At 45.5% G+C, this 18,314-nt stretch overlaps 1 protein-coding gene across 1 annotated transcript in view; it reads right to left on the bottom strand.

The window, feature by feature from the left end:
- ptprz1a (protein tyrosine phosphatase receptor type Z1a) overlaps positions 1–13,158 on the bottom strand; it is a 177,181-nt gene extending 164,023 nt beyond the window's left edge. The window contains 1 exon segment of the mRNA XM_055650225.1: positions 12,368–13,158. Coding sequence (XP_055506200.1) covers positions 12,368–12,419 — 52 coding nt within the window. The 5' untranslated portion in view covers positions 12,420–13,158.
- Positions 13,159–18,314: the final 5,156 nt, after the last annotated feature.

Raw genomic sequence — 18,314 nt, 5'->3', positions numbered from 1 at the left:
ACTAGAATTGAAGACTGTTTACCAGTGAAAGCTTGTGAGTGTTTATTTCCAGAAAATGACAATTGACACTGCATTCTATCTTTTGCATGCAAGAGACAAGTCTGTGCATGTAAAATAAAACAAACCTTATTTTCCTATCGGTTGCATTGTGAGTTCATCCTGCATAACCCATTATAAAACTGATGAATTGATTTGTTTTCAACTCATAAGTTTGATCCAATTTCTATGGAACTGCGGCCTTTTCCCAGTTCCATGTGCAGTACATTGGGCATATAATTGACTTCTCCTTTAAAATTAAGGATCAGCATTTAAATGTTTAATACATTAAATTGCTGCATCAACGATTTAACCTGCAGTAATTGCTTGGATGAAGGTAAATTACAAGATGTGCTGTGATTTTATCAAGTGCTTTTGTTCCACCAAATTAACACTAATTTGGCAGATGTTTCCTCTGTCTGGTTAGCATGCATAGTCATAGAAGCATACAGGGTGGATTCAGGCCCTTCATCATCTTGCATACACCGACCAACATGTCCCATCTACACTAGTCAAACATGCCTGTGTTTGGCCATATCCCTCTAAACCTGTCCTATCCAGGTACCTGTCTAAATGTTTCTTAAACGTTGCGATAGTCCCAGCCTCAACTACCTCCTCCGGCAGCTCGTTCCATGCACCCACCATCCTTTGAATGAAAAAGGTACTCCTATTAAATCTTTCCCCACTCCACCTTAAAACTATGTCCTCTGGTTCTTGATTCCCCTACTCTGGACAAGAGATTCTGTGCGTCTACCCGATCTATTCCCCTCATGATTTTGTACACCTGTATAAGAGCAGTCATATGGCTCTCTGGCACAAGTTGCTGGTACCTCTGCAATTATGTAGCATAAGAAAGCTCGGAAGTTAAAGATGAGGTGCCTCAATTCATATTGTGCCCATCACAACAACATAACATCTCCAAGCACAGATGCAATGTTGACAACAGGCCAGGAAAGCTGCAATCAACCAGACCTCATGGGGGTGGTTAAGGTCATAAGTGATAGGAGTAGAATCAGGCAATTCGGTCATTCAAGTCTACTCCGCCATTCAATGATGGCTGATCTATCTCTCCCTCCTAACCCCTTTCTCCTGCCTTCTCCCCATAACCTCTGTCACCCGTACTAATCAAGAATCTATATCCAGTGACTTGAGCTTCACAGCCTTATGTGGCAAAGAATTCAACGGATTCGCCACCCTCCGACTAAACACATTTCTCCTCATCTCCTTCCTTCCTAAAAGAACGTCCTTTAATTCTGAGGCTGTGACCTCTAGTCCCAGTCTCACCCACTAGTGGAAACATCCTCTTCGCATTCACTCTGTCCAAGCCTCAACTGTCAACTATCAGTTCCGAGCTGGTGTTTTGAGACAATTCAAAAGGGAATTCAGAAGGACAGATGATCCCCGTTTAACTTCCCCGATTGAAAGAAAGATCCTCTAACAGCAGAATTCTTATAGAAACTTATGAATCTTATAGAATCATATAGAATCATTCAATTCAAAATTATTAAGGGGTACACATACACCTGGATCTCCTGCCATCAGGCAAGAGATATCGCAGCATCAAAGCCCGGACTACAAGACTGCTAAACAGCTTCCTGCCACAGGCTGTGAGGCTGCTAAACAGTCACTCTGTACACACAGTCACCTGATTCTGAGGCTTGGCACGGACACTTTAATAACTGGCACTGGCCACTCAAATCAGCTGCCCCAGACATTTTTATGCTTGGTTTTACTGTATTTTAACGTTGTTGTTTTACCTGCTTTTAACTATTTATACTGTTCCATCAGGGACTGGATTGTTTTTTGTGTTATTATGTGTGAAATGTTTTAAATTTCATGTGCGATGCTCTGGTATTCCCTGGGAAACGCCTTTTCATTTTGCACTGTACCACTGTTGCTTGCAAGGTGCCAATAAAGGTTGATTGATTGATATTGATTGATTGGGTTGGACAGGCTAGATACAGGAAGATTGTTCCCGATGTTGGGGAAGTCCAGAACAAGGGGTCACAGTTTAAGGATAAGGGGGAAATCTTTTTGGACCGAGATGAGAAAAACATTTTTCACACAGAGAGTGGTGAATCTGTGGAATTCTCTGCCACAGAAGGTAGTTGAGGCCAGTTCATTGGCTATATTTGAGTGGGAGTTAGATGTGGCCCTTGTGGCTAAAGGGATCAGGGGGTATGGAGAGAAGGCAGTTGCAGGATACTGAGTTGGATGATCAGCCATGACCATATTGAATGGCGGTGCAGGCTCGAAGGGCCGAATGGCCTACTCCTGCACCTATTTTCTATGTTTCTATGTTTCTAATTCCTGTAATTCTGTGCTTGAGTTTTATATGGGGATTGCATCAGACTATTCAGAATGTGATTTAAACCTCACTCAGAACTCACAAAGACCCACAGCCAACATACATAATTTGGATAGATACAACGTGCTGTTCTGTTTGCCTTGTTGGTACCTTTTCCTATCTAACAACGATCTATTCTACCTTGATCTCCATCCCCACCGTCTCATTTTCACACCTCACACTTCCTTATCTCTGTACCTCCCTCTCCTCTGACTCAGTTTGAAGAAGGGTCTCGACCCGAAATGTCACTCATCCCTTCGATCCAGGGATGCTCCCACTGAGTTACTCCAGCATTTGGGTCTATCTTTGGTCACCGCCAAATTGTTAGGCTTGAAGCATGGTCAAATATTGCAAATTTGGCGTGTACAAAGAGTCTGCAGATGCTGGTTACACCGAAGATAGACAAAAAATGCTGGAGTGACTCAGCAGGTCAGGCAACATCTCTGGAGAAAAAGGATGGGTGATGTTTTGGTGGTCGGGACCCTTCTTCAGACCCTTCACGCTGCCTCTACTTCATATGGAAACGGAACGTATTTTTACTGGATATTTTGAGATTGATGGAAAGTTGGTATAAATTTTTAAATAATTAATTGTGTAAGTTTTTCATTAACAGGTGATCTTTTGAGCTGACCTCAGTGTTGATTCATTATCGCACAGAAACGGGCCCTTCGGCCCATCAAGTCCACACTGACCATCAATCTCCCATTCACTCTAATCCTATTTTCCCCACTATTACAGCCACTTCCTACACACGAGAACAATTTACAGAGGCCAAATTGCTATTGGGGAAATGGAAGGAAACCCACAGGGTCACAGGGAGAACGTGCCAACTCCACACAGACAGCATCTGAGGCCAGGATAGAACCCGAGTCTCTGGCATTGGTGAGGCAGTAACTCTGCCACTGAGCCACCCTTAAGTATAAAATTATTGACTAATACCAACTTGAATAAGGAAGCCATTATTCACACTTAAACCTTGAAAAAAATAGTTGTTCAACTGCGTAAAATATCCCAACAAAATGTAATCCTGTTCAAATATGCACTCTTCTCTTTAAAAGACTTGGCAACGATCTGGCAGTAATGCAGGTTGGTCTCATCCACTGTATGCCAAGGAAGTCTAAGTATACAACCCTAGCAGATCAGCATATTCACTCTAATTGTGTTTTCCCACTATTACACAAAACTCCCAACACATTAGGAGCAATTTACAGAGGCCTGTTCATGTTTGTGTGTGTTTATTGTCATGTGTCCCTGATAGGACAATGACATTCTTGCTTTGCTTCAGCACAACAGAACATAGTAGGCATTGACTACAAAACACATGTATTAACTATAAACCTGGTAGACACAAAATGCTGGAGTAACTCAGCAGGACAGGCAGCATCTCCGGAGAGAAGGGATGGGTGACGTTTCGGGTCGAGACCCTTCTTCAGACTCTTCTTCATCTGCTTGCTCCGTTGAGTTACTCCAGCATTTTGTGTCTACCTTTGACTTAAACCAGCATCTGCGGCTCTTTCCCACCCAACTATAAACCTACATGTTTTAGGGACATGGGAGGAAGTCAGGGTTAATAATTCAATTCAATTCAATTCAACTTTAATGTCATCGCACAAATACAAGTATGAGTACAACGAAATGCAGTTTTGCGTCAGTCCGTAGTAGTTGTGCATAAAGAAATAAAAAAAATAGAAAGAGAGAAGATACAGAATAATCAAAAAATACAGAATAATTAAACAATGGGGACGGAGGGACCGGAGAAATCTATCGGCGGGACTCCGAGTTCAGCAATGTGATTGTGTTGTTGTAGAAGCTGTTCCTCATCCTACTAGTACGTGACCTGAGGCTCCTGTACCGCCTCCCTGATGGGAGGAGGGCAAACAGTCCATGGTTGGGGTGTGAGGGGTCTTTGATGATCTTCCCGGCCCGTCTCAGACACCGTTTTCGGTGGAGGGCATCCATGGCAGGGAGCGGGGCACCGATGATGTGCTGAACCATGTGAAGAAGTGCAGTGGTTGGTATTGTTCATCAAATGAAGAACATTAAGCAAGGAAATCTCTTTCCCATGAAACACTACTACGACTCCCATTAACATTACTGTGCAGCTGACTCTTCCTGGGCGATGCAACAACTTCACGTAGGTTGTAATGAATCGTAACGTCACACAGCAGGCAACAACACCTTCAGCTCGATTTGTCCACGCCCAGACCATCGCGCAAACCAACCTCTCTTCCACTGACTCCATCTACACTTCACACTGCCTCGGCAAGGCCACCAGCATAATCAAGGACCAGTCTCACCCCGGCCACTCACTCTTCTCCCCTCAGGTGAGGTACAGAAGGGTGAAAACTCTTCTATTTGTTTTTAAATCCGAGATGTATCGTTCCAATGAAAACTAGCTCAGGCTCAAAACCTTTCCCTGGAATGTCAGAGGTTGAGGGGGGATCTGATAGAAATATATACAATTGTGAGATTTATTGTGGAGCATTGATTGTCAGAACCTTTTCCCCCCAGGGTAGCAATGTCAAAGACTATAGGACTTAGCTCATGGGTGAGAGGGGGAAAAGTTTAAATGAGATGTGTTGGCGAGTTGTGTTTTGTATAGGCTGCCTGGAACATACTTCCAGGGTGGTGGTGGAGGCGGATGTGATTGTGGCATTTAAGAGGCTTTCAGAGAGACACACATAGATATGCAGGGAATGGATGGATATGGATTATGTGTAGGTGGATGAAGTTAGCTTATCTTGGAATCACACATGATGTGGGCTGAATGGCCTGTTCGTGTATTGTACGTTCTATGTCCTATCTTACACTGTGGCATGTAATGTTTTAGCATTTGTCCCAATGGGCAGAGCAAGCTTTGTTTTGCACAGAGGGGGATGGGTGCCTGGAACATGCTGCCAGGTGGAGGTAGAAATGATAGTAGCATTTTACAGGCTTTCAGGTAGGCACATGGATATGGTTCAATGGTCCTTTACTGTCACGTGTTCCAGTTACAGTGAAATTTTGATTTGCCATACAGTCATATGAAAAAAGCAACGAGATACATAACTACATAAAGATTAAACATGGACTTAAACAGCCACCACAGTGGGGTGTGAGAATCCCCAGGTCACACAGCATAAGCGGAGACCCACAGTCACCGGTTCAATGTCCGGGCCACACACACGCTCTTGCACCGTGATGTGATCAGAGTTGTACCGACCGCTGTCACTCTCTGCAATCCCTGTCCGCCCGAACAGTAACAAAGCCGTCCACACTCGCACCAGTGTCACACTCATGGAGCCATGTCCCCTCAAACACCGAGACCACCGCACGCACGGCACTCCCTCCGAGTCCTCACCAGCGCAGGCAGCATGCCCATCTTGCTTTCTCAGCGAACTCACATTCCCCACTGTGATGGAAGGCAAATAACTTATACCTTCTTTCCACCTATTCGTCGGGGCAATCGAAACATCTGTAGCCGGGGCGATCAAAGCTCCTTCAGTTGGAGCTCCCGAAGTCGATCCCTAACAAAGGGACCGCCAGCTCCACAACGTTAAGGTCAAATATACGATATGGAAAAAGTCGCATCTCCGTCCGGGCGAAAAGATGAAAAGTTTCCCCCAACCCCCTCCCCCCCACACATAATACAAAGACTAAAAGCACACTAAAACATACAAGTAATAACAGACTAAAAACAACAAAAGAAAGAAGGGACAAGAGTTGGCGAGGCTGCCATTTATGGCTCCACCCGGTGTATGCAGGGAATAGAGGGATATGGATCATGAGGTGGAGATTAGTATAGCATAGCATCATGTTCAGCACAGACATTGCGGGCCGAAGGGCCTGTTCCTGTGCTCCAGGCTTCCGTAGTTATTCTACACAGTTCATGAATCTCAACACATGGAAACAGCCTGGTGTCTTCATTTGCAACCTGTTCTGTGCTTGAATGCCTCCCTATATTATAATGACCAGAAACTGAAATCAACACTCCACTTCTGGTCTCCGTAAAAGTTTTATAAAGTATCAGTATCACATCCAGGAGTCATTTCAGTTCCGTCAATTGGTCATTTTATTATATTAATCTCTGCAATCACGGCGGCGCAGCGGTAGAGTTGCCGCCTTACAGCGAATGCAGCGCCGAAGACCCGGCTTCGATCCTGACTACGGGTGCTGTCTGTGTGGAGTTTGTACGTTCTCCCCGTGACCTGCGTCGGTTTTCTCCGAGACCTTCGGTTTCCTCCCACAATCCAAAGGCGTACAGGTTTGTAGGTTAATTGGCTTGGTAAATGTTTAAAAATATTGCCCCAGTGGGTGGAGGATAGTGTTAATGTGCGGGGATCGCTGGTCGGCACGGCCCCAGTGGGCCCAAGGGCCCGTTTCCGCTCTGTATCTCTAAACTAAACTAAAAAACTGGACTTTAATGCAACGTATTTACAGTAACAACTGAGTTAATCGGATTCATTTTATTCCTAACGACATGACTAACCTTCATCTAAAGAAATCTGCTTTGGAACCAATATGGAGAACTTCACATTTCGCAAAATGCCACTCATTTTTCAATTCCATGTCATTCGAAAAATTAGCTTGATTTAACAGACGAGTTAACAAAAGAGATGCTAATTATTTCAATGACATGATCACCCATACGTTACATATCGATAAATATCAATCATGCATGTTTCCAAAACAAAATTAAGATATTCTGCTTTTAAAATACTAATTGATAGGAAGGGATATGAGCCAAATATAGGCAGGTGGGACTAGTACAGATGGGACACCTTGGTTAGCATTGGCAAGTTGGGCCGAAGGGCCTCTTTCCATGCCATATAACTCTTTGACTTGCTTTGTATTTCTTCAGCTGCTATATGAAAAGCTCATGTTGAAAGAGCAGAATTCGGCCATTCGGCCCATCAAGTCTACTCCGCCATTCAATCATGTCTGATCTATCTTTCCCTCTCACCCCCATTCTCCTGTCTTCTTCCCATAACCCCTGACACCCTTGAGTTAACAGTGTAACGGAGGGATATAGTTAAGGTAGAATTACACCGTCTTTTACCCAGAGTAGGGGAATCAAGAACCAGGTTTAAGGTGAGAGGGGAAAGATTTAATAGGAAGCTGAGGGGCATCTTTCTCCACACACAAGGTAGTGGCGGGCTTATTGAGTGAGCTGCCAGAGGAGGTAGTCGAGGCAGATACCACAGCAACGTTCAAATAGGTACATGGATAGGATGGGTTTAGTGGGGATTGGGCCAAACACAGGTTGGTGTGACTCGTGTCGATGGGGCTTGGCCGAAGGGCCTGTTTCCGTGACTCTATCATTTGCCTTGTATTTCTTCAGCTGCTAATTCTTTGCCATTCCTCTGGCATTCAAGACCCCCTCCCCCCACTACAAGTCACTCACCTTTATCAAAGCAACATTTACAAGCTTTGACACTATAAACTCACATTCCAAACGCAGCTTTTACTGCGTGTGACTTGTGAAATATCAACCCACTTAAGAACGACAGTGCGTGCTTCAGCTGCACTGGAACTTAGTTAAAGGCACAGCTCACAATAATTTCATGACCAACAAACATGACCCTATGAATAATAGCATTCCGTTTGATCTATACTGCATTTCCAGCATCTAAGTAAAAATAATATTTGATAACCCCCCCCCCCTTCGTTCATTAGATTCAATGTTCAGTTCATAAGTGATAGGAGCAGAATTAGGCCATTCGGCCCATCAAGTCTACTCCACCATTCAATCATGGCTAATCTATCTCTCCCTCCTAACCCCATTCTCCTCATAACCTCTGATGCCCGTACTAATCAAGAATCTATCTATCACTGCCTTAAAAATATACATTGACTGGGCCTCCACAGCCTTCTGTGGCAAAGAATACCACAGATTCACCACCCTCTGGCTAAAGAAATTCCTCTTCATCTCCTTTCTAACGGAACATCCTTTAATCCTGAGGCTAAGACATCTGGTCCTAGACTCTCCCACTAATGGGGACATCCTCTCCACATCCACTCTATCCAGGCCTTTCACTATTCGGTAAGTTTCAATGAGGTCCCCCCTCATCCTTCTATACTCCAGCGTGTGTAAGCCCAGTGCCGTCAAACAATAGACAACAGACAATAGGTGCAGGAGTAGGCCATTCGGCACTTCGAGCCAGCTCCGCCATTCAATGTGGTCATGGCTGATCATCTACAATCAGTACCTCATTCCTGCCTACTCGCCATATCCCCTGACTCTGCTATCTTTCAGAGCTCTATCTTAACTCCATCTAAAGTATCCAGAGAATTGGTCTCCTCTGCCACAGGCAGAGAATTCCACAGATTCGCAACTCTCTGGGTGAAATTTTTTTCCTCATCTCCGTTCTAAGTGGCCTACCCCTAATTCTTAAACTGTGGCCCCTGGTTCTGGATTCCCCCAACAACAGGGACATGTTTCCTGCCTCTAGCGTGTCCAATCCATTAATAATCTTATATGTGTCAATAAAATCCCCTCTCATCCTAAATTCCATCTTATGTTAGTCAGCCCACTCATTCCTGGGATCATTCTGGTAAATCTCCTCTGGATGGTCTACAGAGCCAGCACATCCTTCCCCAGAAATGGGGCACAAAATTGCTCACAATTCTCCAATGTAGCCTGACCAGCGCCTTAAAGAGCCACGGCATTCAGTTGCATCAATTTTGGATGGGTTTTTTTCTTTTTTTAAATTGCTGTTTTTTTCCCTTTTTCCTTCCGCCCACAATATTTAATATGTAAAAGAATATGTGATTCTGTTCCATTCTGTTTGTAGTTTGTTTGTTTGTCTTTTTGCACAAAGTCCGCGAGCATTGCCACTTTTCATTTCACTGCACATCTCGTATGTGTATGTGACGAATAGACTTGACTTGATTTACAATAAGGAAAGACATGGTGAAAGAATTGCAGTTCCCACTTAAGAGATTCCATGGCAGCTGAAATTCTTGAGTAGTCACCTTTGCAAACTATAAGACGGAAGGATGAGATGGAATGCAACTTAGATGTAAACCAAACCCAGGTTATTAACTTGCTCTCAAATATCACGCACATCTTTATATACTCCATGCAAACTAAACAATGTCATCTGAAGATTTCATGTCCATAAGTTCTAGTGAAGAATTAGGCCAATTGTGCCATCAAATCTTCTCCGCCATTCAATCAAGGCTGATCTATCTTTCCCTCTCAACCCCATTCTCCTGCCTTCTCCCCATAACCCCTGGCACCCGTACTGAATTGGAAATTAATCAGATGGTGACAAGGTCAGCTTTAAGTAATGACATCCAGCCCATCCACCACAGAAGCAGATCTGCAGTCACATATTACAATCGCTCCACACCCTTATCCACCGCGAATGTCTCGACTGTAACCATGCATTGTCTTTCCGCTGACTGAGTAGCAGACAACAGAAGCTTTTCACTGTACCTCGGTACACGTGACAATAAACTAAGCTGAACTGAGTTGAACTAAAGTTGAACTTGCCACATTAGATCATTAGTGAGCTGCATACCAATTTAACACTTACATGGATTTTTCAAAAATATTTAAAACCTATCCATGTACCTGCCGGAGTGTTTCTTAAATGTTGGGATCGTCCCTGCCTCAACGACCTCCTCTGGCAGCTCGTTCCAATACACCCACCGTGAAAAAGTTACCCCTCAGATTCCTATTAAATCTTTTCCCCTTCACCTTGAACCTGTGTCCTTTGGTCCTCCATTCACCTACTCTGGGCAAGAGACTCTGTGCATCTGCCCGGTCTATTCCTCTCGTGATTTTATAGACATGAATAACCTCATGATTATTCTGGCCTCGAATCCACGGGTGAATTTCCCCCCCATCGAAAAATCGCGCATCGGAACATTTATCGGGAAGGACAGTTTCATCAATGTCTGGGCTGGATTTCAACCTAAAAGCGGCAGAGGTGAAATGATGTGCGGGATGGAACTGCAGATGCTGGTTTAAACCGAAGATAGACACAAAATGCTGGAGTAACTCAGCGGGGGACGGGCAGCATCTCTGGAGAGAAGGAGTGGGTGACGTTTCGGGTCCAGACCCTTCTTCAGACTGACATCAGTCACAAATTCCTTCTCTCCAGAGACGCTGCCCAAAGATCCTATAGCGAGCTTTGATGTTGCCTGTCCCGCTGAGTTACTCCAGCATTTTGTGTCTATCGTCTTGTCTGTGCTCCCACGTCTCACTGTGAAATGCACACGTTCTCGACATTTAGCATTTAAGAAGGAACTGCAGATGCTGGAAAATCGAATACACAAAAATGCTGGAGAAACTCAGCGTCCCGAAACGTTGCCTATTTCCTTCGCTCCATAGATGCTGCTGCACCCGCTGCGTTTCTCCAGCATTTTTTGTGTACCCACAACATATAATAGTCTGGAGAAGGGACCCGACCCTATTTTAAATTAGTTAAGGTTACCTATTCCTTAACCCTGAAACGTCACCTATTCATTTTTTTCTCCACAGATGCTGCCCGACCCGCTGAGTTACGCGACGCATTTTGTGTCTCTCTTCGGTATAAACCAGAATCTGCAGTTCCTTCCGACGCACTTCTCAATTTACCAGCAAAACAGCAACAACCCACAAAATCAAAGCCCACATCAAGTCCTGCTCGTGACATTTAAACGGGGCCCTAAATGTTCGGTTTAAACGTGTTCCTCTATGTTAAACGCCAAAAGGTAGGAGTTTCGGCCAGTAAAAGGCGGTCAGGAGTTTGCAATATATAAACACAGGGGCAAAACACAAAATCCTTCCATCGCAGCTTTTTGTTGTGTATCTTTCATTCATTTGTTCTACGTCTCTCCATATCACCGTTTTCAATAGAGAGTTAGATTTAGTTCTTAGGGCTAAGGGAATCAAGGGATATGGGGGGAAAGCAGGAACGGGGTACTGATTTTGGATAATCAACCATGATCATATTGAATGGTGCTGGCCCGAGGGGCCGAATGGCCTACTCCTGCACCTATTTTCTATATTTCTATCTATGTTTCTATATATCTCGTTTTCCCTCTCCCCTGACTCTCAGTCTGACGAAGGGTCTCGACCCGAAACGTCACCCATTCCTTCTCTCCAGAGATGTTGCCTGTCCCGCTGAGTTACTCCAGCATTTTGTGTGTCTCTCTTCCCTAAAAGCCCCAAAATGGTCTCAACTCTTCTCGCAGCTCTTCTCGCCCTCCTCCACCCCCATCATCACAATAACCCTCAAAGGTGCAGCAGAGGTGAGCAAGAAATGGTAAGAAAGTAGATAAACCCCCGAATCCAACTCGGTGTTTTAAACCACCATCTGCTGTTCCTTCCCACACATACTCGCCCTTTTATCCCCACTGACAGCCAACACTAAATTAAAAAATATATATAAATGCAACACAAAATAAAATAATAATACTCTAGATCTTGGTATCAACCAACAACTTCAAAACTCAATAAACCATATTAAAATATGTTTTGAATTCAAAATTAGTAAGCAAAGATCTTGATATCGACCAACAGCATTAAAACTAAATAAAAGCATATAAATAAACACATTTTTTAAAATAATTACAAATTAAATATTATTTAATTATTAATGTTTTAATAATTAAATAAGTAAAGACTAGATCTTGATATCAACCAACAGCATTAAAACAAAATAAAATATATAAATATATCAAAAAATTAAATACTCTAGATCTTAATATAGGCCAACAGCATTAAAAGTGAAAAGATATATACAAATACATTCAATTAATTACATCAAAAAAACAATAAATAAAGGTTCTAGATAAACCATTCTGGTAAACTAGTCTGGGTCGCAGCCCCCCTCTCTCTATCTCTCTATCTCGCACTCTCAAACACATGCCTTGGGCAAATGTTATACAGCTCCCCCATACAACCCCATTCAGAAAGTCTCGCTAATGCGGCGAATATCACGAGAAAGGTGACTTTTAAAGGGTTTCAGGCGGGTAAAGGGGAGCCGGCGGACGAGGTCAGGCTAAACTCACCCAGTTGACAGAGGCAGAGGATTACGAGGATCCAGCGAGACTGGGACTGCATGGCCACCACGCCGCTGCCGCCGCCGCTGCCGCCGCCTTGCTCCGACAACTTGTTGGAAGTGGAGAGCCGAGACTGCCCCGCTGGCGGCCAACTTCCCCCTGCCCTCCGTCGCCGTTCCCAGCCGGCCGGGAGGAGCTGTGCATGGAGCCCTCCGCCGGAGTCGTGTCTGACTGACTGACTGCCTGCCTGGGGGAGGCAGATGCACCCTGCCCGGGGAGTGGCTGCCGAGAGACTGCGTGGGGAGTACCTCACTCTGGCTGTGATAGGAAGAGACAGAGGCGCGTACACACAGCGTGGAGTTCCTCTGACTGACTGTCTGTATGTGGGTGTGAGGTGGGACACAGAGAGACACACACACACAGGCAGCGTGGGGTACCTCTGACTGTCTGTGTGTGTGGGGAGAGAGAGACACACACACACAGATGCAGCGTGGAGTACCTTTAACTGTGTGTGTGTGTGAGAGAGAGAGAGACAGAGACACACACAACGGGCAGTGTGTACCTCAGTCTGTGTGTGTAGGGGAGAGAGAGACACACAGAGACAATGTGTAGGAAGGCGAGAGGGGGAGAGACAGAGGCACAGAGGCAGTGTGGTGTACTTCGGTGTGACTGTGGGGGAGAGAGAGAAAGTGCGCACAGGACCTCGGTCTATCTGTGTGTGTGGGAGGGAGGGAAGAGAGACTAAGCAGAATACATCGGTCTTATTGTGTGTGGGGGAGAAAGAGAGAGGAGCGGGTGTGCATATATACACAGACAAAGCCGAGTTATACTGTGTATGTGGGAGACACAGATGGACTGAGCACAGTACCTCGGTCTTACTGTGTGTGGGAGAGGGGGAGAGAGAGACGTGCACTCACAGAGGCAGAGTCTCTCAGCCTGTGTGAGAGGGAGGGAGGGAGACACACACACACACAAGGTGGATGTGAAATCTCACCTGCCTGTTTCAGTGACAGGCACTCGCCGCCACTGACAAGCCCCGACATCAACTCCCTCTCCACTCTCCCTCCACTCTCACCACCCTCCCCCCCCCCCATCCCCCTCCCCTCCCCCCCATCCACTCTACAAAGCTGAGGCCACCTCCTCCCCGCTCTCCAACCTCATCGTTCCCCAGCCCCGCACGGCCCGATTTTACCTTCTCCCTAAAATTCCTCGTCCCCCCCCCTCCTCTCCCTCCCTCCCTACCTATGTCCAAGACACCTCAGACACTCTCCGTCGTCTCCCGCATCCCCCACCTCCTCTCCGCCTAGCGGAGCTCCTCCCTCCCCCCCCCCCCCCCCACCAATGAGTGAATGCGAGATGCTCAGAGCGAAGGCCGAGCTGTCAGCTGTGTGCGTGAGTGTGATCAGCCTGGCTGTGTGTGTGTGTGAGAGAAAGATTCTCAGCAGCCTTTGTGCTGGGTACTGCGCGACTAAGGACTGTCAGCCAGGTTCCTCGTCTTCCCAATAATAAATCTGGCTCCCTCCGCGCAACGCTAGCATTAGACTCCCATTTTTTTCTTGATATATGGCCCAGTGCCCGGTAAGAGATTGGGAAGAGAAGTAGTGGGGGGTGGAGAGAGAGAGAGGGGGGGGAGGGGGTGGAATAGTTCAACCGTTCCCATAATCCAGTCTAAGCGAATGGCATTATGAAAGCAGCCAAGACTCCTGAGTGGGTTTATGTTTTGTGTGGGAAGGAACTGCAGATGCTGGTTTACACCGAGGACAGACAAAAAAAATGCTGAAGTAACTCAACGGGACAGGCAGCTTCTCTGGAGAGAAAGAATGGGTGGTGTTTTGGGTCGAGATCCTTCTTCAGATTCAGTTCATGGTCCCACCACACCGATGCTAGGGTCAAGAAAGCACATCGATGCCTCTACTTCCTAAAAAAACAGATGAAATTTGGGAAATGCCCAATGATTCTTACCAATTTCTACGGATGCATCATAGAATGCATCTTGCCGGGATGCATTACAGCTGGTATGGTATCTATTCTGCCCAAGACTGCAAGGAATTGCATAGAAACATCGAAAATATGGACAACACCGTCATCTCCAAGGACCTCAAATGGGGGGGGCTACCATCGACTCCACAGTCAAAAAGGCACAGTCAAAGAGGATGTACTTCCTACGGCAGCTGAGGAAGCACAATCCGCCACAGGTAATGATGGTCCAATTCTACACGGCCATCGTAGAGTCTGTTCTCACCTTCTCCATCATGGTGTGGTTTGGCTCAGCCACCAAGCACGACACCTGGAGGCTGCAGCGAATCGTCCGATCAGCTGAGAAGGTTATTGGCTGCAACCTTCCCTCCATTGATGAACTGTACACTGCAAGGGCCAGGAGGCGAGCAGGCAAGATCATCTCTGACCCCTCTCACCCTGGCCACAAACTCTTTGAATCACTTCCCTCTGGAAGGCGACTCCGGACTGTCAAAGCTGCCACAGCCAGACATAAAAACAGTTTTTTATCCACGAGTAGTTGCTCTACTCAACAGCCAAGATCTGTAGCCTCGCTTTGATCTGGTATTTTGTTGGTTCACATTCTTGATCAATGGTGTTTTATCATTAATGTTTTATTATTATTAATAAAACATTATGTGGATAAGCTTTTTCCATTGAGAGTAGGGAAGCTTCAAACAAGAGGACATGATTTGAGAATTAAGGAACAGAAGTTTAGGGGTAACATGAGGGGGGAACTTCTTTACTCTGAGAGTGGTAGCTGTGTGGAATGAGCTTCCAGTGGAAGTGGTGGAGGCAGGTTCGATTTTATAATTTAAAAATAAATTGGATATGTATATGGACGGGAAAGGAATGGAGGGTTATGGTCTGAGTGCAGGTAGATGGGACTAGGTGAGAGTAAGTGTTTGGCACGGACTAGAAGGGCCAAGATGGCCTGTTTCCGTGCTGTCATTGTTATATGGTTATATGGTTATTAATGTTTAGTGTTTTCTGGGTCATTCGTAACTGTCACTATGTCATGTTGTTACTTGTGGGCGGAGCACCAAGGCAAATTCCTTGTATGTGAATACTTGGCCAATAAACTTACTTACTTAAAACACAAGATTATGAGACAATTGGAATTGGGGCAAGGTCACCTCGAGCCTCTGGTGTCTGCGGCACCTCATGTTGGTTGATCTGCCCCGGGCTTCAACTCCTTGTCGGTGTTTGATCCCCATTGCTCCTCAAACCCTCTGATCATTCAATATTTATTGACCTCCAATTCTAAGCACTGGCCGTTCATCTTCTTTGGATTGGGACAGGAGGAGGGAGAAGGGCAATCGGTGGAGAGGCTTTGCTGTCTGCAGGAAGCACAGCCAAAGACAGCAGGCTACATGCGACCAGCATTGAATGGTGGCTCTGTGCCCTTCACACTAGGTTGACTTCCATGCATCATTGCCGTGATCAACACCGTCGAGCTGCGGGACTGTGGAGCGGCCCGCCGACTTTAACATCGGGAGCCTCGGAGCACCAACCGACGCGGCCCTGTCGGCTTCGGAATGCCACGGACTCCGGTAGGAAATTGGCCGTTCCAGCCGTCCCAGCTGCTGTGAGGACTCTCCCAACACCACCCGGTGAGAACGGCCAGGAACATCGGGCCTCCATAGAGGCAACTGTGGAGGCCTCAATAGGCCTGACTATGGGAGAACTGGGGATGGGGACTGGACATTGTGCTTTCCCCCACAGTGGTAACCATTGTGTTTTTTTGTGTGTAAATGATTATTTTATTCTGTGTCCAAGATGGCTGCCGGAAGGGAGAGTGGACGCTGGCGCGGTTTAGCTGCCGCTGCTCTCTCTTCATATTGTGTTTTTGATTTTTGTCTTTGAAATGAATTCTGTCTTTAATTTGTATACTAGTGATGTCTTTACTATTTATTTCATTCCACTTACATGTTTTTACTCTGTTTGCTAAATTTTGTAAGGTGTCCTTGAGACTCTTGAAAGGCGCCCATATATAAAATGTATTATTATTATTATTATTATTGCAGGACGATGGTCCCGGCTGGTAATAAGTTACGGGCAGAAGCCAATGCTAATTCTCACCTGCGCACATCAAATCTAAATACAGTGGCTAACTCTCGGGGTGTGGGGGGAGGGTGTGACAGCGTCCGAACCCCACACAATGGACAACACTACGCTATGGACTACACTACATTATGGACTACAGAAGACATAATCAAAAGGTGAGCAAGGCATCTTCCTGGTCGACACAAAATGCTGGAGTAACTCAGCGGGTGAGGCAGCACCTCTGGAGGGAAGGAAATAGGCAACGTTTCGGGCCGAAACCGTTCTTCAGACTGATAGATGCTGCTGCACCCGCTGAGCTTCTCCAGTACTTTTGTCTACCTTCGATTTTCCAGCATCTGCAGTTCCTTCTTTAAACAAAATGGTTGATCTATCTCTCCCTCCTAACCCCATTCTGCTGCGCTCTCCCCATAACCCCCGACACACGCACCAATCAAAAAGCAACTGGAAGGCAATGTAGGTAAATAATTACCAAGTGAATTTCGACGTATAAGTGCCAGATAGTAGGAAGAATAGAACCGTTACTTATTACTGGGAAGGTGAGAATGGAGGTTGGGTAGAAGACAAAGGCATCTTTCGGAATACAAACAGGACAGTCATGAACAGCCAGAGGGCTGAAAGGTCATTGGGAAATAAAGACAAAGCAAACAGCAGAGTTTATTCCTGAAAAGGACAAAATTGAAAAGGAGGAGAAGTGTGCCAAGCTCATATGGGATCTTGGTCAGACCACACTGAAAGTACTGTCTACAGCTCTGGTGGCCTATTTATATAAAAGAGTGGAAAGAAGATTTACACAGACACTATCAGCTCTTCTTGCTTTCATAAGTCAGGAGAGTAGAATTAGGCCATTCGGCCCATCAAATCCATTCCACCATTCAATCATGGCTGATCTATCTCTCCTTCCGAACCTCATTCCCCTGTCTTCTCACCATAACCTCTGACACCTGTACGAATCAAGAATCTATCTATCTATCTCTGCCTTAAAAATATTCACTGACACCCTTACTAATCAAGAACCTGTCAATCTCTGCCCTAAAAGTACCCAATGACATGGCCTCCACTGACGTCTGTGGCAAAGAATTCCACAGATTCATCGCCGTCTGACTAAAGATATTCCTCCAATATATTTGGAATGGAAGTGTAAAAGAAGGCTAAGACTTTGTTGTGGAAGTTTCATCTCCAAAGCCGAATTACTAAACTTGAGTGAATATCTCCACACTCATCTTTTGAAAGGAGTTGGGGTTTTCGATACTTGGTTAAATACTTGGTGAAGGTACAGCTTAAGGCCTGAATAATGTGGATGTGGAGAGGATGTTTCCACTGGTGGGAGAGTCTGGGATCAGAGGTCACATGGCCACATAATTAAAGCACGTTTCTTTAGGATGTAGATGAGGAGGAAATTGTTAAATCAGAGGGTGGTGAATCTGTGGAATTCATTGCCACAGAAGGCTGTGGAGGCCAAGTCAATTGATATTTTTTAAGGCAGAGTAATTTTATATAATCTACCAAGTCGATATTGTAGATGTTATATATAATCGGGAGGATTATTCCCGATGTTGGGGAAGTCCAGAACGAGGGGTCACAGTTTAAGGATAAGGGGGAAATCTTTTAGGACCGAGTTGAGGAAAACTTTTTTCACACAGAGAGTGGTGAATCTCTGGAATTCTCTGCCGCAGAAGGTAGTTGAGGCCAGTTCATTGGCTATATTTAAGAGGGAGTTAGATGTGGCCCTTGTGGCTAAAGGGATCAGGGGGTATGGAGAGAAGGCAGGTACAGGATACTGACTTGGATGATCAGCCATGATCATATTGAATGGCGGTGCAGGCTCGAAGGGCCGAATGGCCTACTCCTGCACCTATTTTCTATGTTTCTATGTTTCTAATATATAATATATAAT

Source organism: Leucoraja erinacea, chromosome 19, assembly GCF_028641065.1.
Source record: "Leucoraja erinacea ecotype New England chromosome 19, Leri_hhj_1, whole genome shotgun sequence".
Lineage (NCBI taxonomy): Eukaryota > Metazoa > Chordata > Chondrichthyes > Rajiformes > Rajidae > Leucoraja > Leucoraja erinaceus.
The sequence above is the reverse complement of the archived record's forward strand: the minus strand, read 5'-3'. Positions and strand labels throughout refer to the sequence as shown.